Raw genomic sequence first — 22,832 nt, 5'->3', positions numbered from 1 at the left:
CCTAGCAGAACTCTGCAGAACCAATCTCTTAGTTAAAATAATCTAATCCAAACTATTTTATCCTAAGTAGAATAGCCTCCTAGAAATCGTGTCATCTGTCATTTTTAAAGCTGCACAACTGTCACCTGTCAATTCTGCAGCTGCAAGCTGTCACCTGTCATTTTGAGTTTTACTTTAAATCTGAAAATCTACCTTTATTAAATCGTCTGTATCTCTGGAACCGTTTGGGCTAGGAATGTGGTTTAACTTTCATTTTAAAGCTGTGATTCTAGGCTTTCCAACGAACCTAGAACCTACGCCTTATACTTTTTCCGCAATCACGATTCACGCACTCGCAAAATTTACCGCGATTTGCAATTTGGCTCAATTTCTCCACTTGTCAAAATAGCAGCTCCATTCTTTCCTTTGTTAAAATCCGTTTGCAACCTGGTAATAACTCATAGAGCATTGCTAAAGTGAGCCTGAACTAATACCAATAAGCATCTCTCAATCACCCTGAATATCTAGAAGGAATTAAAAGCATTTTTAGCACATTTCTCACTTCATTGTCATCACATTCAAAGCATTTCTGGGCCTGTGTTTCAAACCTCTACCTGTTTTCCTCTAAGCTTGCTGGGGGGGAACTGCATTTCGTATTGCATTTTGTCGGGATTCTTGAAGACTGTGTGCTCTCCTTCCATTTTTTACATTGCATATGAGGGGGGTGAATTGCCAGAGAAAAAGTGATTATCTTATCTTTTGCTAAAATCATATCAAGTATTTCTGTACTGCATTTTATTCCTCATTGCATTTCCTTGAAACCATAAAGCATTTTCAGCTACCTCATCCTCTATACTACTCCTAAGTAATCAAGTGTACCACTGTAACATTACCCATTGTGGATACACATCATATGTTTCAGTGTACTATCAGATATTAATATATTATAAAAGTGTGATAGATATATATTGTTGAATTGTCCAAATAAACCTTTTAATTTGCAAAACAAACCTACTTCTTGGCTCAGTGGGCTGAGGGGGATTCTAAGAGGGGGGTGTTATACAAGGGTTGTCATCCAGAGTACTGAACTGGACATAAAAATACATCAATAAGGGTTTTCCTTAGCATCCCAGACTAGGCATTGACTTAGCTGTGGTGTTGATTGAATATCACTTACAGGGGGAACTGAATTATATTTGATTGCATTCCTGAGAACTGTGTGTTTTCCTTCCATCTCTTTACCTTGCATAAAGGGGGGGTTGAATTGTCAAAGAAAAGTGATTACATTGTCTTTTGTTGAAGTCATATCAAGTTTATTTTCTGTACTGCATTTTCATTCATCATTGCATTGTCCTTGAAGCCATAAAAGCATTCTCAACTACTTCATCCTCCCTATATCACTTCTAAGCCATCAAAAAGAGTGTACCACTGTAACATTATCCATTGTTGATCACTATCATCCTCACAAGTGTGCTATCAAATATTAATTTACTATCAAAGTGTGATAGATATATATTGTTTAATTTTCAAATAAACCTTTTAAATTTGCAAAACAAACCTACTTCTTGTTTCAGCGGGGTCGGGGGGATTCTGAGAGAGGGGTGTTATATAAGGGTTGTCATCCAGAGTAAATGAACTGGACATAAAAATACATCAATAAGGGCTTCCATCAGCATCCCAGACCAGGCATTGACTTAGCTTTAGTGTTGAATTGAAGTTGCTTACAAAGTGGGGGCTCGTAGCCGGGAAATTCTGGATTAGGTTTACCACTTGTGCAGCTTAATACAGTGTGTCAACTGACCGGATACACATATCCGGTTAGATCACCACGCTGTTTTTCACTGTGAAAGCACCCCTCAAAGGAACGCACTAAGGAAACGGTCTGTTTTGCAAAATAAAATACAAACTTCTGTAAGTCAGGAAGGAACTCAAATTCCAGAATGACGACACTGGTAGACATCAAAATAGCCAGAGAGCACTTCTTACATAAGCTATTTGTGAGAGGTGAATGGACTGAGCAGGGCCTGGATGCGTGGTTGCAGGCAATCACACGACAGGTCACTGCAACTGGGTTAGATATCTGGAGAGATCCGGGTCCCTTACATGTGGCCCTGAGTGAACTATACATGGCTCCTAAAGCTAAAGATGAACACGAAAAGATGGTTAGGATAGCGGCATATTTGTATCTATATATGGGAGCCATGCAGGACAAGTGTGCTGAAGGCCAGGATCTGGCAAATAGGCAACAGATTGCGTTAGAGAAGGCCCAATCTGACCTGGTCTGTTCTGAGCAGAGGATGCACAGAAACCAGGAGTCAGAAAATGAGAGCAGACAGTATCTCATTAAAATCAAAGAGGACATGTGTATCCTGCAACAGGAAAAGTCTGACCAGGATACCAGTTTTCTGGCCTTGCAGAAGGAGTACCAAGAAGATTTGGACTCCCTACTGCAGAGCCAGAAAAAGCTGGAGCAACAATTAGATTTCAATAGGGCATGTGCTGAGCAGGTAGTCACCCTGCAAAGCCACCTAGATAGGGAAAAGGCAGAGAGCAATAAACTGATCCTGAAAGACCTGGATACCCAGGAAGAGTTTGATCAGGAGCGCCAGAAAGCTGGTGCCCTTCAAAGGCAAAGGGACGACCTGGCGGCACAGATGCAGACTCTTAGTCAGGAAAGGGGCACCTTAGGCCAGGAAGTCTGCCATTTAAAAAGAAAAACTGAAGAAAATCACTTGGCCCTCCAGGGGCTGGGTAACCTCCAAAAAGAGCATCAGGACCTGTTAGAGCACACCAGGAGGGTGGAAGAGGCTCTGGCAAGAAAGGAGCAGGCCAGTAGGGATGGGACTCAGGAGCTAACCCTCCTGCAGCAAAGACTGGCCCAGTACTCCAGGACCAATCAGGAGGCACAGAGAGAGAATGCGGCTCTCTGCCAGCACAATGATAGGCTCTAGCAACAGGTAGACATGCAGGAGAGACTGATAGAGTCTAGTAAGGCCTTAACTGAGGAACTGAAAGCGCAGGCTCTTGCATTGCAACAGGGAGCAGGGGCTGATAGAGATGAGGTTCGCTGGGAAAGGGAAACGCCTGAGCATAACCTCAGGAGCCCTAGTACCAGAGGCCTTCATCTCTCCCAGTCCCTGGACTCTGCCACCCCCATGTCCCCTGGCGCACATGAGCACAGGATTACTATCAAGCCAAAAGGATGGGGCTCACAGGCCAGTACCACCCAGGAATGGATGGGCGGGCATCCGGGTATGGGCACCTAAGTACAGTGCAATTTAGTGGGGAACCCCAGGAGAGTAGGCCCACTAAGGGCATCCTGAAAACCTCTGCCCAATTAGGTCAGTGGGGGGGGTACCCATTAAATCCTGGTAGCAAGGAGGGATCTGAAGACTCCTCTGAGCGTCACAGGACACAGGAGACCAGGTCCCCACATTCTGCCAGCTATTCCCAGGCTCGCAGAATCCGGGAAAACCTGGAAGATCAGACGGGCACCTCTGGGAGCAGTGCTTCTGAATCAGAGGATGAATGGACCAGGGTTACCCGAACCAAAAAGGCCAATAAGGTGAAAAGGGCCTTGCTTAAGAACCCCTTAAAACAGATTAAGGCAATCCGGAGTGTTATCACGCCTTATCATAAGAACGCCAAGTATTCTGTTTGGGAACACTTGTAGCTCTATGAGCAAATGATGGAGACTTTCCATTTGAAGGACAGCAGTAGCTGCATCCAGTATGTCAAATGGACATTCTCCCCTGAATACTCCAGTTTCGTTGCGGGGCTGGAGGACCAAAACCATTCAAGATGGTCCACATATAGGGCGGCCATCTTGAAACATTTTTCTGTACATAGAAATCCCCAAGAGGCTCGCAAGGCAGCCTACAATTTGCAATGTGGGGAGGATAGGCCCCACAAGAATTCGTGCAGGCATTGAAGCGTGCCTTTGCGCAGACCACCAGAAGGGTGCGCAGGGACAGCAGAGAATTCATCAACACATTTTCCATGCTCTTCCCAAGTACATAATGACCCAGCTCGTGAGAGATTTTGACGAGAAAAGATCTTTAGACTGGGTCATTGAGCAAGCCACCCGGATCAATGAGGTGCAGAAGCCCATAGAAAATAAATGCGCAGAAAAACCCCAAAACCAACAGCACCCCTGCTGCTGCCAAGGTGGCAGAGGTAAAGGTTGCCCCCTTTTTAGATTTGGAGATGGGGGGGCCTAAAAACCTGCCTGCACCAAATAATTCACAGCCCAGAAGGCCCTCGGGCCAGTCACAGACAGGGAGTCGAAGAGGTAGTCCCACAAATGGGGGCCCGCGCTCCCCTGACTATGTGAGTCCCCGCTACAAGGGAAACCGACCAATCCTGGGTTATGTGTGGAATCCTCCAGCCCAAGGGGGGGATACAGCCAAGCACCTGACCCAGGGAACTTCCCTCCTAACTTCCCACAGGAGGGCAGAAATTCCACAAACACTGGGCAGAACTTTTTTCCCAGGTATCCACAAGGTTTCCAGCCCCAAAACCATCCATCCTTCTTTCCCCAATTCCCTGAGCCCAGACAACCTAATCTGGGAGAGGGGAGGCCAAGGGTGGAGGGGTACCCAAATCTTCCCAACCCGGGGTATTACCAGAGAAGGGATAGCTACCCTTCCCAGGATCAGCCCAGGGGAGAAAACAGAACCCTGTATCAACCTGAGCGGGTTTCCCAACTTGAGCGCCAGGTCCAAAATATGGCACGGGATCTGGGTCACATACTGAGGGCTCAACAGAACCCTCAGATGAGCAGGCCACCGCAGAATGCCCCAAACTCTGGGTCTGTTGCTCCAGAACAATGACGGGGGCAGCACCATGATAACCCACCAGTTCCCAGGGAGGAGGCACAAGGGGAAGGGGGGTGTAAAGCCTTGGAGGAAGGTTCCTTTCCAACTTGTAAACAGCCCCTCGAAAACCAGGAACCGGAAACAAAATCTCCTACCCCTGAAAGTCTGCCACCCAAGGAACAGAGGGGAGGTAGGAAAAACAAAGTACCCAAACAGACCCATTTTGTGGAGGAGGTACAGGTCTTCCAATTTGAGGGAGAGGGATCCTCAGAGGATCCTGGGGAAAGGATCTTCTTCTTCAGAGATGGGGGAACTCCTCCCAAGGAAAAATGGGTCCCAAGGGATTCCAATCCAGACTGGGTGGATGTGGGGATTGAGCTGTCGCCGCCCATCATCTTATCCCAGAACCAACAAAACCAAACTTCCCTGGTTCAAACCCATCCTGGTGACTGCCTCCAAAAAGGCAGGGGCGGCCCAGAACCGGAACCAGGGGAACCTAAAACCGAATCAACAGACTGGGTAGATGTGGGGATTGAGCTGTCGCCACCCATCATTCTATCCCAGAACCAACAATACCAAAATCCCATGGGTCAAACCCATCCTGATGACTGCCTCCAAAAAGGGGGGGGGCGGCCCAGAATCCGAAACCATTTCCAGTTGCCAACTTTTTCTTTCAAATTCCCCAGGCTCTCCACAGAATTCTACCCAAATCTCTTCTCTTGCCATGACCAAAACCAGAAAGTTAGCCCACCAGTTGTCCAAAAATGTGCATTATCTGTGCCCCCTTGAGGAGAAGGAGGGAAGATACTATGCCCCGGTACAAGTACAGGGGCATGATACAATTTTGGCACTGGTGGACACTGAATCCCAAGCTACCCTTCTGTCCAAAAGGGCCTTTGATGAACTAAATGCAGGAAGGGGTGAGAATTACCCTATTCCTCTCACCTCTCTTCCTGTACAACTGCAGAACTTTGACGGGAAGAAAATTCCCGTTGAGGGGACTGCAGATTTGGACATCAAAATTGGGCGACACAAGGTGAAACACCCAGTCATAGTAGTAACTCCAGAGGGCACCCCTTGTTTACTAGGGAATGACCTCCTGAGAAGGTTGTCACCTCTAATAGATTGCGTAAACAAGGTCCTCTGGACCCAGACTAGCCGACCAATCAAATTAAAACAGAGTGTCAACCATGTTAGTTTAAATGGCACCTGCCACATGGTTGAACAAAAATCTGACCAAGTAGAATTTCACTTCCAGAACAATCAAATTCCAGACGTGACAGTAATAGCAGTAGGACAACAGACAGGTGATGGGGGGTCCTCTCTATTTCTTAAAATCAACCTTCCTTCCAGTTTAAGCTGGTATTCCACACTGGAAGGAAATACTCTGAAATTCTTTACCAATCCACAATCAGAAACTCCCACTCCTATAGTCCAGAAAGATGTGAAATCAGCTCAGAGCCTGGCTGATATTCAGCAAATTGGAGATCAGTTGTACATCCCTGTTCAGCGAAGCCATGTTCCGCCAACTCCCAAAAGATCCAGCCATTCCCACATTCAAACTGATAGACAAATGGGAAATGGATCTGGAAACACCCAATTCCAAACATCTCCTGCCAAGCAGGTGTATGCTCAAAATCTCCATTGGCAACAAGAGCATAGTCCATAATTGTTGGGTCGTGCGAGACGTCACTGCCGCCTTTTACTTAGGCAGTGACATTCTCAATCGCTTCGCCATTTGTTTGGACCTAATAAACTTCAAAGCTTGGTCCCGATTAGCGGATAATCCCATGGGTTTGGATGATCAAGAAAAAGCATTTAGGTCAGCTCAATTGCTACCTTATGCAGTTGAAATTCAGCTTAAAGAGGAAGTCACCATCCCAGAAAGGACCCGACAATTCTCCCTGGAAGTGAAAGTTAAAAGAGAACAAAAATTGAAAAACCCTGATGCTTATAGTCATCTAAATGCTTCTCTCCAACAACAAGGGTTAGGGGTAAACCCAACACCATTAGTCAACATAGAACATGACACCATTCCAATAGAGGTGGATAACAGCGACTTACAGAGTATTACTCTAGCCGCAGGCACCATCATTGGAATGGCGGTTGATGACCAACATTTCTGCATTGATTTAGGAAATGAACCGTTAGGACAAATCCCCAAGGACTGTTTTGACAGTGACAGTGATGACAATACAACACCAGACAGGATTTTCACCCGGCATGGGGGGATCTTCCTGGTGTACACTTCTTTCCCTTATGGTAAGGAAGATGTGACTTGTGACTTCAGGAGGGATGAGGTGATTTTCCAGGTCCATGAGGGCTGCCTTTCCCACCTGAAGCCTCCAGTCCAAATCAGCACTCTGACCAGGGACTTCTCCACCTAGCTGGAGGAGGCCGCTGAGATAGCCAAACCAGAAGTCTTTCCAGGCTTCAGGCAGATGGTGGAAGAGAGAGTCAATCTAGCTGATGCCTGTGTGACATCCACACAACAACAATTCCCACGGACCCTGGAATGACTCCAGTGTTTGTGAAGCAATATCGTTTGCCCCTCGCATCCATGGAGTCCCTTACTGAAATAATTAAGAACCTTGAGTCCCGTGGAATAATCCGTCCAGTACACAGCACCTTCAATAATCCGGTGCTGGGAATATTGAAGCCAAACGACCAGTGGAGACTCTGTGCCGACCTTAGGGAGCTCAACAAACGGGTCCATACTTCCCGATAGCCTCTGCCCTACATTGACAAAGGGCTGGCCCAGATCCAGGGGTCACAGGTATTCACAGCAATAGACCTGACCAATGGATACTGGACCGTGCCTGTCAGTAGGGAGGACCAATACAAACTGGCTTTTACCTTTGGGGGCCAGCAGTACACATGGACCCGGACTCCCTTCGGATACCTCAACTCGGGCAATGAATTCAACATTCTCCTACACAAGGCCATGCCCGACCTGGGTGCGAGGGGTAACCTGGCTTATGTAGATGATGTCCTCATCAAATGTTCATCTGTGGAGGAACACATAGCGGAGATCCGTTATGTGCTGACACAGTTGAGGGCCGCCGGAGCAAAACTTTCCTTTCAGAAAGCACAGTGGTGTAGAACCCGTGTTAATTTCTTAGGGCATGAGATTACTCCTCAGGGTCTCTGTCCCCAGGAAAAGAAAGTGGAAGCACTTCAGAAACTGAAAGAGCCCACCACTCTGCGGGAACTAAGGAGCCTCCTTGGACTGACTAATTATAGTAGAAAGTTCATTGAGGGCTACGCAGGGATCACCAGACCCCTGATTCATCTCTTGAAGGGGGGGTCAAGTGGGAATGGGGTCCAGAACAATTCGAGGCAGTAAGACAACTCAAGAGAAGCCTCTCACAAGCGCCTTGCCTAGCTTACCCTGTCATAAACCAGGAGTTCATCCTAGAGACAGGGTTCTCGAATACGTGCTTGACGGCAGTATTACACCAAAAGCATGACAAGGTCAAGAAAGTAATCTCCTATGCGAGCAAAACTTTATCCTCTGTGGAGGAAAAATTCAACGATTGTGAGAAGGCACTCCTGGCAACGGTGTGGGCATTGAAGAATTACCGCCCGTTTATCCAGGAGGAACACATCATAGTGGAGACTGCACACCAGCCTCTGCAATATCTCCAAAGTGACAGAATCTGGGCCGGAAATGTGAGTAATTCCCAAATTACTTCCTGGATTCTGTCAATGCAAGGCTTTCCTGTGGAGGTCAGATATGGCCAAAACAAGAAGAGTCCCCTCGCTCAAGGTCTGGCTGACTTGCATGATTGTGCCAGAGAAAACTGTCTTGAGGACGAAAGTCTAAAAATCAAGGACAACATGGAGGCATACCTTAATTCCCCACACAAAGTCTTTGAAGAAGACAAGTGTGAGGGAATGCCCACTGTCTATGTGGATGGATGCTCTTACCATGTTGAGAACATGGGGAAAAAGAACTGGTGGCCGGCATAGGGAACGCATGGGTGAATGAGTCCCCAGAACCCTCTGCTGGATACAGAATTGGTCCCCGAAGTAGTCAGGTGGCAGAATTGATGGCTGTGCATCAGGCCATCCTCACTGATGTCCAACATCAACTCCACAAACTGGTCATAATCACAGATTCGGATTATGTACGGAACGGGTTTGTGGAGCACCTGGTTAATTGGAAAACCAGAGGCATGTTATGTGTTAATAACAAACCCCTGAAACATGGGAAGTTAATCCAAAATATTGATGATCTGGTCACATCGAATGGGATGCCCATCTACTGGAAAAAGATCGAGGGTCATTCCAAAGTAGAGGGACCAGACAAAACTGGAAATGACTTAGCTGATCAGCTGGCCAAAACCGGGGCCATCCAAGAGGATCTAATAGAAATAGAGTCCCTGTTGGGGGAAATCCAGGTCACTGCTATCACTAGGTCCCAGACAAATGCTCACAATGATCTTTCAACTGCACAATGGAGAAAGGAGACCCCTGATGCTGATTTCATTACAGCTCAGAAGGGGGATCCAATAATTGGTAAGTTTTACCAACACATTGAGGACCCTGAGAACTTTCCCCTGACGGATACCGATTACATTGGGAAAGAGGACCTAAGAGTGTTGATGAATTGTCCAAAAAGGTTCCGGATCCAAGACGGTTTGTTGGTAAGGAAATCCCAAGGTGGCCATGATCAGTGGGTGGTCCCTACCTCATTCACCTGATGTTAAGTCACGCCCATGATGCGGCCACAGCTGGTCATAGGGGGTTTTACACAACACTGGGAATCTTAAGAGAGGTTGCATACTGGCCACACATGGGGCAGGACCTCGACCAATACTTGAAGGGGTGTCTTGTGTGTGCACAATTTCAGCCATCATCCCTCACATACCATGCACCTCTCCAAAAGAGGGGGATGACACTGCCATGGTCAGATTTGCAAATCGACTTCGTAGGCCCTGTAATTCGCTCGTCTAGAGGAAACAAGTACATGTTGACCGTCACATGCTTGTTTACCAAGTGGGTGCAATATCTCCCGGCCCCAAACTGCAAGGCAGAAACAGCAGCTGCCCTGATGATTAACCACATCTTTTCCCGTTTTGGTCTACCTCAAAGTATTGAGTCAGACAGAGGTAGCCATTTCACCAGCAAGATAATGACAAAGATGTGGGAGATACTTGGGGTTAAAAAGAAGCTACACATTGCTTACCAGCCAGCTTCTTCTGGAGCAGTGGAGAGATACAACCAAACCATTGTGAGCATCTTAAAAAGGTTTGTGGCAGATTCTGGGCCAAGTTGAGATATCCGATTACCTCTGGTCCTAATGGTCATCAGATCTACCCCTTTATCTGCAACTAAAATGTCACTGTTTCAGTTGATGACCGGACGCAAGATGGTGCTTCCTCAGCATTTGCTCTACAGGACCCAAGAGCAGACGTTGATAAATGCCTCCACAACTCATGAGTATGTGGAGAATTTAAGGAAACACCTTCAACATGCTTTTGCCTATGCTGAGCGGAATCTAGAAAGATCAGCTGATAGCATGAAAACCCACTATGACCTGAAAACCACCAGGAAGGAATATACTGTGGGAGACCGGATCTATCTATACAATTTCCAAAGGAACCAGGCCAAACAGCGAACATTTTTGCCCACATGGAAAGGACCGTTTGAAATTATAGACAAGGTCTCCCCAGTAGCGTATAAGATCCGCATCCCCAAAGGTTTTCTGGCGGAAGGGGAAGACAAGTGGGTACATATAAATCAGCTAAAGTGTTGCCATCCCAGGCACACACGGCAGCAACTGGAGGAGTCCTCTGCAATACCAGAGGGGACCGCTCCAGATTAATTCAGTTCCCATCCTAAAATATCCCACATATAGTCTCTAAAATATTATGATTTGGAAAAAAAAATGTTTCATGTTATATCTTGTTTTAAAATAAGACTGCAAAATGTATCCTGATCTATAAAATGTATATGCCGCCCCACTATATCAATAGTGGTGGAAAAATGTCTATGAATAGGTATTGCCGCTTTTGCTTTATCATCCTAGGAGAGATGAAACCATGGAGACTGACCACGGAAGGCGACCTGGGGAGCGGGAGCGAAGATTCGAGGGGCCCGGGGTACCGCCAAATCCTCCCATCAGGACCAGCAGGGAGAACTGATTGATCGACTGGAGGGAGGAAAAGATGCTGAACTGTGCCATCTACAGAATTGGAAGAAGATGAGGCGTACATCCCAGATCTTGCGAGTTCCATCAGTGAAAGATCAGAATGGCCATCGCAAGAGGGGGGGGCTTGTGGGATGTTTTTACCAATGCATCCAAGCCCTACCTTAAAACTGTGCATTACTGCCATTGAAAACATCATGATGGCCAGAACTCCCCACAGAGTGCACAGGGAAAACACGAAGAATAGGCTGCCACCCATTTTTTGCCTATGTTGTGAGCACAGGAGGGCACTGCCTAAAACCACCATTGCGCTACACACACAGTTGCCTGCAACCATTGGGAATGGCAATGCTGATTGCCAAAAGCAACCCAGAACTGTGGGGAATTCATTTTCTTAATGTCAAAAATGGATGCAATACTGGTGCTCACCACTATCAGAAAGCCAGCGTTTTAAAACCACCAGACTTTTGTGTAAAGCTGAACAAATGAACCCAAACCAGGCCAAGGAAAGACTTGCTAAGAGGTGGATACAATGTAAAACTATATTCTGAAATGACTTGAAGGAAGTCATTATTTAATCTATATATAAAAAATAGCTGGGGATGTCGGCAGCTTAAGTGAATTTGGGTTTAAAGCCACTAAAATCGAAATGGTTAGAATAAATGAGTGACCTACTTGTGAGTGTCACATAGGTTGCAATTGTTTAAATGTTATAGTTTTGAACCTAGAATCAGCATTCTAGCTGCATGTGCAACAATTGTAAGTTGGATTTGAATGTAGAAAACTGGGAACAAAGGTGACATTTAGCTAAATTCTGCCTGACAACTACCCCCGACAGGAGTTGAACTGGCTCAACAACTCTTCCCAGGCCTGACTGAAACCTGCCGCCCCTGCCAAAAGATTGGATTAGGGGAGGAGCACCTGGGGACTGCAGGAAGTTGAACAAAGCCGTGTCCTGGACTCAGGCAAATGTTATATTGGGGGGGGTCATAAAATGGCTTCCTCTTGGGAGAAACTGGGAGGGGCAGTGCCTGTGAGAAGCAAGCTGAGCTTGGGGGAAGTGGATAAACCAGAAATTCCACCATGTGCTTTGGAAAACCACACCCCTTTGGGGCCAGAGCATGATGTTAAAAAGATGGATAATCCACAGTGCGTACTTGTCAAAATTATATAAATAACATCATCATTTTTGTGATTTTTCTGTGCACATTTTAAGAGGTGTTAGGACCCTGTGGTATGTTCTTGGGGATAGTAGCGGAAAAAAGGGTTGTTACTCCAAATGTATGCATGTTAAAAATCTGACACTTTATCAACTGAAACCCATATCCCTGGTGCACATTTGTGTAAAATCTGGAAAGGTTTAGAGGTCATTATCTGGATGAAAAGGGGAGAATTCTGTCATAAGTGGACAAGACATCGAACAAAGACAGGGATCGGATGGTTTGGTGCTACAGAAAATATGTTAAGTGGACCTATAATATTAGAAAAATGGTACATAGATAAATATGTATTTGGGTCAGAAATAGATTTGTGTGCAATTTGACAAGGGGAGGTTCCTCTGACCATAAAACCTACAGCATCACTGTGACACTCCATTTCTTTCCCCCAATCAAGTGAAAGAGGAAAGCATGGCCAATGATAAGTGAGAGGGGCAGGCTTAGCTACGCCCAGGTACACACCCATTTTCAAAACACATAAAAAAGAGCCACTGGAACCCAGGTGGAGATTCACTTTCCACTTTCTTGCGGGACGCTTTGCCGGGAGACTCCAGACTTCACATCCAGAGATCCAGACTTCAAATCCATCAATCTCCAGAGACCAGAAATTAACTCCAGAATTTGTAGCAGGGAGTACTGAATCCACAAGCTTAATCCTCTTCAGCAGGCCTCAAAACCAACCAAACTATATAACAGCCGGGCGAGCTGTTTGAATTGTTTGCCAAGAACTTTTGCAAGAACCTGTAGCAGTATCCAGAAAGCAGTGCTGTATCTGGAACCAGAGAGAACCAGAGACCAGATCGCTGTGGAGAACTGCTAGCAGAAGTCCAGCAAATCCTGACCCGATCGGTGACGAAGCCGCATTCCTGTCTAAATTATAGTGAGTCCCCAGTCAGGACTGTGCCAAAACCAATTTCTTAGTTTAAAATAATCTAATCCAAACTATTTTAGCCTATTAGAACTGCCTCCTAGAATTGTGTCATTCTGTCATCTTTAAAACTGAAAACTGTCATCTGTCAATCTGAGCTTTAAAATTTCAAATCCGAAAAACTACCTTTACTAAATCGGCCGTTTGTGCTTTAACTGTCATCTTAGAGCTAAGATTCTAAGGTTTCCAACGAGCCTAGAACCGACTTCCTACTCCTTATAGTTCCTCCGTAATTGCGCTCGATGCACACGACTAAATTTGCAGCGATTTGACATTTTGCCGAAGTTCAGCCACGTGTAAAAATATTTGTCCTTGCCTTCCTTGCTGAAATTCGTGTGCAACCTGACAATCATTCATAGAGCATTGCTAAAGTGATTCAGAACTAATACAAAGTAGCTGCCACTCTCCCTGAACCTCTAGAGGGAATTAAGACCATTTTAGCATATTTTTCACTTCTTTGCATACCGCCTTTAAAGTACTTTGCCTGTGTTAAAATCATCCCTTTTCCTCTAAGCTTGCTAGGGGGGAACTGAATTATATTTGATTGCATTCCTGAGAACTGTGTGTTTTCCTTCCATCGCTTTACCTTGCATAAAGGGGGTGGGGGCGTGAATTGTCGAAGAAAAGTGATTACATTGTCTTTTGTTGAAGTCATATCACGTTTATTTTCTGTACTGCATTTCCATTCATCATTGCATTGTCCTTGAAGCCATAAAAGCATTCTCAGCTACTTCATCCTCTCTATATCACTTCTAAGCCATCAAAAAGAGTGTACCACTGGAACATTATCCATTGTTGATCTCTATCATCCTCACAAGTGTGCTATCAAATATTAATTTACTATCAAAGTGTGATAGATATATATATTGTTTAATTTTCAAATAAACCTTTTAAATTTGCAAAACAAACCTACTTCTTGGCTCAGCGGGGTCGGGGGGATTCTAAGAGAGGGGTGTTATATAAGGGTTGTCATCCAGAGTAAATGAACTGGACATAAAAATTCATCAATAAGGGCTTCCATCAGCATCCCAGACTAGGCATTGACTTAGCTGTAGTGTTGAATTGAAGTTGCTTACAGTATTTGGTCCTGCCAGGCTCCTCATGTGATCCTGTAGTTCCATAGGATTAGTTGCCATAAGCATCTGCAAGCTTGCTCTACATCTCTTTGTTGCCTTGCATTCAGCATTTCTGCCCTTGGCTAATGAGAACAATAATAAAAGCTTTGACAGTATGCATATGTATCTGTCCTCTATCTACAGAACTGTGTAAGCATGTTCTTCATATACATGGGTTTGTGTTTGTGAAAAGTGTTCATGGTTGCGAGTGTACTTCATGACTAACGTGGCTATGTCATGATGTCACTAATAACGTCAGCACAGTGGTTTCTTGGCATTAGTCAACGTCATTCATCATGGCATTTGTGTCCATGACCACAGTTGAGGCATCTGTATCTATATAGACATTCACTGGATACGGTTGGAGAATATCTCTCTGCATACGTGTCAGTCACTGGTGCTCTTGGGGGCTGTCTGAATAATGAGTAACTTTGTGCATTCTTGACTCTTCGGGCTCTCATGTTCGTAGGGATGAGGGGGCATTCCTGCGACCCTCTATTCAGTACATTTATAGTATGTTATTTTGTGTTATTGGGATTCATACTGTGCTCTACTGTTATTTACATGCCCTCCATGTGCTCTTGGGTCTCAACACTTTTCGGTCAGCTCATAAGAAGTCTCCTTGCTTCAGGCCACAGGTAAAATGGACGAGAATCAGTTTGTAGCCGTCACCAGCAGCAACGCCGCTAAAATCTTCAACCTCTACCCGAGAAAAGGGCGGATCGCAGTCGGCTCCGACGCAGACGTGGTCATCTGGGATCCGGACAGGACCAAGAGCATATCAGCCAAGAGTCACAAATCGGTAGGAAAGGACTTTCATTTACAATTCCAAACATGTGGGCTTTGTATTTTCCCTTCATCGTTAAGCCTCACACATACGTGACACTCTAGTGCAGAGAATGTGTGTGAATTATTCATTGTTGAATTCCCCGGTTGTATTGCATGTGAAAGCACACCAAACACTGCGAGGAGGGCTGAAGTTGCACATGGCATACAGTAGTCAAAGACAATCTAATTGCAAAGCCCAGAGGAGAAAGCGTGGGGCAACAGGTGGAAGGCAGAACCGAGCCAGTTACAAATTCACATAGACTCGTACTTGTGGGTAGCATATCATTTATAAAACCATTTACCAGAATGAGACAAAGAGGTCCTCAAACAATGCCAAACTGACATAAAAACAAACATTGGCAAAGCCAGCAGCTTGGGCTTTTTTGTAGCAATCGGATAGCATTTGAGATGCACTGCAAGAATGTTACACTGATGGTGTGACTTGCTGGGCATATAATGTCAGTGCCTGGGAAATGCATATTGTAATATCTATACATAAACCAAAACTGCCAGGTTTGCCAATGTTTTTTTTGTTTGTTATTGGACTTCAATGCAAAGAACAGATGAGTGGACATATATTGCAGAAGTTGCTGAAGACACACTTGGTTAAGACATTTTCATTACACCAGGAGCTCATTTACAGCTACAATTAAGACATTGGGCCTCATTACGACCCTGGCGGTAAGGGGTTAGCGCCATCGTTAGCTGCGCCGACCCCTTACCGCCAATCACGAGTTCCCTTTCCGCCATGGCGGATTTTACACCTGCTTCTAGCGGGTGTAAAAATCCATGGCGGTAAGGGAACTTGGTGTTAATTACGCCACCGTAATTTACGGTGGCGTAATTAACGCCTTCCCCACTCCCATTATGCCCTATGGGGCAAAAATGGGAATGGGGAAGGGTAAATGGGGATTGGGGATTTACCGCCCCGCCAAGGTCGGAATGGGGCGGTAAATCCCCTTACCGCCATGGTGTTAACGTAGTTAGCACCATGGCGGTAAAGTCACGGCCCTGGCGGTAACTTTCCGCCAGGGTCGTAATGAGGCCCATTAACTCTCAAAAGACTGCTAGAAATAACACTAGTAGGCTTTACGTAGCACAAAGTGTGATGTTACTTTGTGATAGAGCTTGCCAAAAGTGATCCCAAGATTAACTGTTTTGAGTGTGGAGGTTCAGGTAGTAGGTGGGAACGGCAATAGTGAACAGAATGGCCACATGTTAGGCAGAATTCTCTTACCTGAGAGACCCCCAGCAACTTTGCTGGATTTTGAGGACTTGATTTTTTTTTACCTGGAGAGAGTGAGACCCTTTTTCCCACTCTCTCATGTATTTTAATGTGATTTTGAGAACTGTGTTTCTTTTGGTTGTGGAGTCTGACAAACTCCATAGGCATCATCTTTTACATTGTGTCACACAGCACCTTCAGTGCAGTGGCACAGGGAACTCTTTCAAATTTCCCAAAGGTTTAACAACCTTCTCATGGATAAACTACTGTTTCCAAGAGAAGTAAAATGAAATTGACTTCACTTACCTTTGTAACTTTCTAGACCCAGCACACACTATTTTACAATAGGGTGCTGGAGGGGTTACTTAACATCTCCTTTGTCAAGCTTCTCATGTAACAATTTTATGTTACCCTTTCCTCACTGAATGGCTGGTGGCAGTAGTTTACTTTTTACTACCATTGTTTGTTTTTACCGCGGCCTGCGTTCGCAGCCATGTTAAAGCACCCATGGGTGCCATTTTTTTCAAAATGACCCCGGTCTTCTTTTTTTGCCATTTCTTTGTGGAAAGGTCCTTCTTGAGATTTACTCTGCGTGCCAAACCAGTTTTGGTCCCTTTGTTCATTTTGTCTTTGGTGGGATTCACGAGTGAAGTCTGCCTCTGGCTCCAGCGTGTCTGGTGGGTGCAGGAAGCGAGCGAGGTGCCAGAAATTCCCTGTGCTTAGTCTCCTAGGAGACAGGAACGCACTCTTAGGTGATTGGCCAGCTGGCTGTGCGGCAAGGGCAGCCACCCTGCTGGGTGACTGACAGCTAGGCTGTAATGAATGGGAGAAACCTGCATAGAAGACAAGGCTTTTTGGCTTGGAAGGCAGAGTTGACAACTGGATGAAGAAATCCAAAGATGAACTTGGAGGAGACACCTGCTGAAACTCCTGGACCGTTGAATTGCCCGGTGAAGCCCTGCTGCTGTGCTGAAGCTCCAAATTTGTATCGACAGAGAAGCCCCTGCAAGGACTACTTCTCCCTTTGAGTTGGTGGGACCAATCAACTCCATAGTAAGCCACCTGGACATCCTTTTGAAGCTGGTTGAATTTCCACTGAATTTGCTGCTGGAATCGAATAGCCAGGGAGAGGAACACCAGTTCGTGTGCGTTGCTTTTAATCTGGCCAAGAGCCCAAGGAAGAAGGACTGACTGAGCCTGAGCCCCCTCAACAGAGTGCGGGACCCCAGATGCAAGAAAAGCCCAACTCCATAGCCTGGAACCGCAGTGGTGCTATTTGTGGTAGATGCGAGGAGCTGAAACACCAAAGTGCACTTGTTTGAAGATTGCCGCTTCCGAGCAGTGACCGTCCCATTGCAGTGCAGGAGTCCCCAGACATCCTCCCTCTTGTCCCCACGACTAAGGTCCAGGAACAGCATGATATGCAGAGCTGCACAGGAACGGATGTCATCTGTTGCACTTTTTCTTCAACCTAAAGGAACTGTATAGTCTAAGAGAACTTACCTCTTGTTGTGTAGCCACTTGTCCTTGTTGGAGACTAGTCTGGTTGCATTTGTAGAGTTGCTGTCGGCTTCTTTACCTCACAAGCCTAATCAGCTTGTGGCCCCACTTTGATATCGTCTATCTTATAAAGACTTTTTCAACATTGTGAAAGACTTTCTACTTACCTGCAAGAAGTGCTTCAGTTCACCTTGACTTTTGCTAACTTAACATTGGCTGGCCTGGCTCCCTGAATGACTCTTCTCTCCTCTGGTTATGTGTTTTGCCTTCCTTCCAGGAAAGGGTTAACTAACTTTGCATTGGGGGGTTATTGAAAGTACTTACCTGCTTACGAATCAATGTCTACATACTTGTTTTATTCTGAACCCTCTTTTCTTGGACACTTCTCCAAAGAACATTCTAAATGCAAACAGTGATATATTAATGTCCACAGCACCCTAGCAATTGAAGTCACCTGAGGGTGTAGGTACTGTCTGTGAGCCATCCCAAATGGGTATTTGCTGATTTAGAAAACTAAGAGTGTGTATTTTTGCAGTGTATTTGTGTGCTGCTTTACATTTCCCCCTTCTGAAGAAGGCTTACATCAATGGACTGGTAAATAAATTAATAATTGTTTACTCAAAAAACCTTGTGTGTAAGAGTTTATTTGGATACTTGTCACTGTGAATCTCTGTGTAACTCCCCTACAGCTCACATTGACCCCTCTTGAGATGAGCCTGGCTACTCGACCACACTACCAACCTTTGTAGTACAGACTTATACCAAAGGTGGGTTCCTATTGCCAGGAGGTCAGGGTTGTTGTAGTGCCCTCCAAGGGTACTGCATACAATCTTGCCTAACACCACATGCGGTCAATAGGTGGTTAAAAACCCAAACAACATACACAACTTCTGTGTCACTCTTTATATCTCATCTCCCTATTATCTGTTTTCCCATGAAATAGTTTCAGCTTGTGGGTGGTACTGAACCGCCACCCAATAACCAAAAGGGAAAATTACAAAAAAAAGGAAAGATGTGTACAAGAAATTTGTCATACTTTGACATCCTCAGCATATGTCCAGACGAAGTCAAACAGCAAACGAAATTTCCCAGTGTTGATGGGAAAGTAAGCTGAGTAAGTACCAAACATAAGCAAGGATTTCACTCCAGATATCATGCGATATATTTAGCATTTTTAGTACCGCTCAGAAACATATTGGAAAACGATTGATGATTGTATATTGTAGACGCTTAGAGTATGTCCAATCCTAACAAAAATGCACAGATGCGCCAAAACTATTTCATATATCACACCTGTGGCGCACTAAAATTGCCTCTTTCAGCTTGAAATATATTGGGGCGTTCTGGGCCATATAGTATTTATGATGTTTACATATGCAGTTCACTACACCAAGCTCTATCTTGCAGTTCACTCCACCAGACCCTATCCTGCAGTTCACCCTACCAGGCTATATCCTGCAGTTCAGCCCACCAGGCTATATCCTGCAGTTCACCCCACCAGGCTATATCCTGCAGTTCACCCCACCAGGCTAAATCCTGCAGTTCACTCCACCAGACCCTATCATGCAGTTCACCCCACCAGGCTATATCCTGCAGTTCACCCCACCAGGCTATATCCTGCAGTTCACCCCACCAGGCTAAATCCTGCAGTTCACTCCACCAGACCCTATCCTGCAGTTCACCCTACCAGGCTATATCCTGCAGTTCACTCCACCAGACCCTATCATGCCGTTCACTCCACCAAGCTCTATCCTGCAGTTCACTCCACCAGACCCTATCATGCAGTTCCCTCCACCAAGCCCTATCCTGCAGTTCACTCCACCAGACCCTATCATGCAGTTCACTCCACCAAGCTCTATCCTGCAGTTCACTCCACCAGACACTATCATGCAGTTCACCCCACCAGGATATATCCTGCAGTTCACTCCACCAGACCCTATCGTGCAGTTCACTCCACCAAGCTCTATCCTGCAGTTAACTCCACCAGACCCTATCATGCAGTTCACTCCACCAAGCTCTATCCTGCAGTTCACTCCACCAGACCCTATCCTGCAGTTCACCCAACCAGGCTAAATCCTGCAGTTCACTCCACCAGACCCTATCATGCAGTTCACTCCACCAAGCTCTATCCTGCAGTTCACTCCACCAGACCCTATCATGCAGTTCACCCCACCAGGCTAAATCCTGCAGTTCACTCCACCAGACCCTATCATGCAGTTCACTCCACCAAGCTCTATCCTGCAGTTCACTCCACCAGACCCTATCATGCAGTTCACCCCACCAGGCTATATCCTGCAGTTCACTCCACCAGACCCTAACATGCAGTTCACCCCACCAGGCTATATCCTGCAGTTCACCCCACCAGACCCTATCATGCAGTTCACTCCACCAGGCTATATCCTGCAGTTCACCCCACCAGGCTAAATCCTGCAGTTCACTCCACCAGACCCTATCATGCAGTTCACCCCACCAGGCTAAATCCTGCAGTTCACTCCACCAGACCCTATCATGCAGTTCACTCCACCAAGCTCTATCCTGCAGTTCACTCCACCAGACCCTATCATGCAGTTCACTCCACCAAGCTCTATCCTGCAGTTCACTCCACCAGACCCTACCATGCAGTTCACCCCACCAGGCTATATCCTGCAGTTCACCCCACCGGGCATCCTGCAGTTCACTCTACCAGGCTATATCCTGCAGTTCACCCCACCAGGCTATATCCTGCAGTTCATCCACCAGACCCTATCATGCAGTTCACCCCACCAGGCTATATCCTGCAGTTCACCCCACCAGACCCTATCATGCAGTTCACTCCACCAGGCTATATCCTGCAGTTCACCCCACCAGGCTATATCCTGCAGTTCACTCCACCAGGCTATATCCTGCAGTTCACTCCACCAGGCTATATCCTGCAGTTCACTCCACCAGGCTATATCCTGCAATTCACCCCACCAGGCTATATCCTGCAGTTCACTCTACCAGGCTATATCCTGCAGTTCACCCCACCAAGCTATATCCTGCAGTTCACTCTACCAGGCTTTATACTGCTTTGATATAATCAGAGAATGATATTTGTGCATCATGCATGTGTATTTCAGGCGGCATAATCAGGTATGTGTAACAAGTGTTGCAACATTGCTTATGAAACTCCACAACACGGGCCTCATTAAGAGTAGGGCAGTCGGGGTAAACACGTGGTATTTTAAATACCTCATATTTTTAAAATACCGTCTACGTATTCATTTATATCTCCTGGGCTATTTGGCCATGCAGTACTTTTCTAAGAATTCCATGCACTAAATATGCCAAGAAATCACAACTCATAATTAGGTGGTAATTTAAAATCAGGAGAAATGTAAATGCAATTGTACATGCTTTTACCATCATCGGTACGCTCATATTGCAATGGGGACCTATGATGTTGCGCTGCTCTGAGAGGGAGGAATACATGCTGATAAAATAACCCATGTATCCCCTGAGTGATCCTAATACACACCACCCAAACAGTTTAGGTTTTAACATTTGTTGGCTTCCGCTTGGGTGTTTTTAATGATGAGGCATTTTAGGGAAACTGTCAACCATCATCACTAGCCATCACTTTTCACCGAAAGTGAATGAACAGGCAATTTAAAGTCGTTTCTTTCTGCATTATACTGCAAAGGGAACCCTCCACCCCCTTGTTCCTCACTGTTTAATGACTGTGATGGCCCTAACGCAAATGGTGGGAGACAGGTGTAGGTGGGCAAATCAATAAATGTTTTTCTACTTTTAAATACCTGACCTGCCTCTTACCTCTCTATGGTACAGCTGCTTGTTTGAGCCTTGTGTCATCCTGTGTGTAGCTCTGTAGAAGGTGGTGTGTGGTCGAGAAAGGCAATAGGGGTCAGAATTAGGAAACACAAGGTTATAATCCGCATGAAGCACATCTGGCGAAGAAAGACACAGGAAGGCTGGTGTTCGGATTTGTTTAGTGATTGATGTGAATATAGATACTTTGCCTCAGTACATCAGCAGTTCTATAGTTTTGTATAAAAAAACGAGAAATCACAGTAGACACTATATATACACTAACGCTATCCTAAGCAGAGATAATTGACTTCAAAATCTTCAAATATTGATTCTCATTGCCCACTGATCCCTCGCTGTGTGGATGCATCTACCTGGGCGCAAAGGGAAAAGCCTAAAACACGGGTAACCCCAAGTCTTTTTGCACAGCAGATTTTCAGGAATGTAACTCATGTGCAATTTTCAAGACTTTTGCTCATGCGGACAACCTAGAGATTTGGACATAGGGTGTCCAAGCCACCAGGGAAAACAGGAAACCCCATGTATTTCCGAAAAGAATACACCCGTGGGAATCCACAGAGGTCTGACTTGCGCAAACCGCCCCAGAATGTATTACCCACAATTCCTGACAAAGTTTGATATTTGGTGGGAAAAAACACAATTTTCACTTTGTCAGGGGGTTCTGGGTAATACAATCTGGGCCGATTTGCGCAAGTCAGACCTCTGTGGATTCCCACGGGTGTCCTCTTTTCAGAAATGCATGGGGTTCCCTGTTTTCCTTGGTGGCTTGGACACCCTTGGCCTAAATCTGTATGTTGTGCACATGAGCAACATTCCTGAAAATCTGCTGTGCGAAAAGACTTGGGGTTACCCGTGTTTTAGGCTTTTCCCTTTGCGCCCAGGTAAGTGCACCCACACATGTGAGGTACCGTTTTCTGTCGGGACACCTGTAGGAACTCGGGACGGTAGGCCATTTGTTTTTGGCAGCATGTTTTGGTGGGTGACCAGAGTGAAATGTGCGGAAATGTTTGGACTTTGCCGGTGTTTGTGGGTAATAAAATCTGCGCCAATTCGCGCAAGTCAGACCTCTGTGGATTCCCACGTGTGTCTTCTTTTCAGAAATACATGGGGTTCCCATTTTTCCTTGGTGGTTTGGACATCCTAGGCCCAAATCTGTAGGTTGTGCCCATGAGCAACATTACTGAAAATCTGCTATTAGAAAAGACTTGGGGTTACCTGTGTTTTAGGCTTTTCCCTTTGCGCCCAAGTTGGTACACCCACAC

At 45.7% G+C, this 22,832-nt stretch overlaps 1 protein-coding gene across 2 annotated transcripts in view; it reads left to right on the top strand.

The window, feature by feature from the left end:
• The window catches only part of CRMP1 (collapsin response mediator protein 1), a 420,289-nt gene that overhangs the window by 344,668 nt on the left and 52,789 nt on the right, over window positions 1-22,832 (top strand). For both annotated transcript variants that reach the window (XM_069631976.1, XM_069631977.1), the window contains exon 11: window positions 14,842-15,012. In XM_069631976.1, coding sequence (XP_069488077.1) covers window positions 14,842-15,012 — 171 coding nt within the window. The remainder of the gene's footprint in view (window positions 1-14,841; window positions 15,013-22,832) is intronic.

This window comes from Ambystoma mexicanum, chromosome 6q (assembly GCF_040938575.1).
Source record: "Ambystoma mexicanum isolate Mex_15411 chromosome 6q, UKY_AmexF1_1, whole genome shotgun sequence".
Classification (NCBI taxonomy): Eukaryota; Metazoa; Chordata; class Amphibia; order Caudata; family Ambystomatidae; genus Ambystoma; species Ambystoma mexicanum.
The sequence above is the reverse complement of the archived record's forward strand: the minus strand, read 5'-3'. Positions and strand labels throughout refer to the sequence as shown.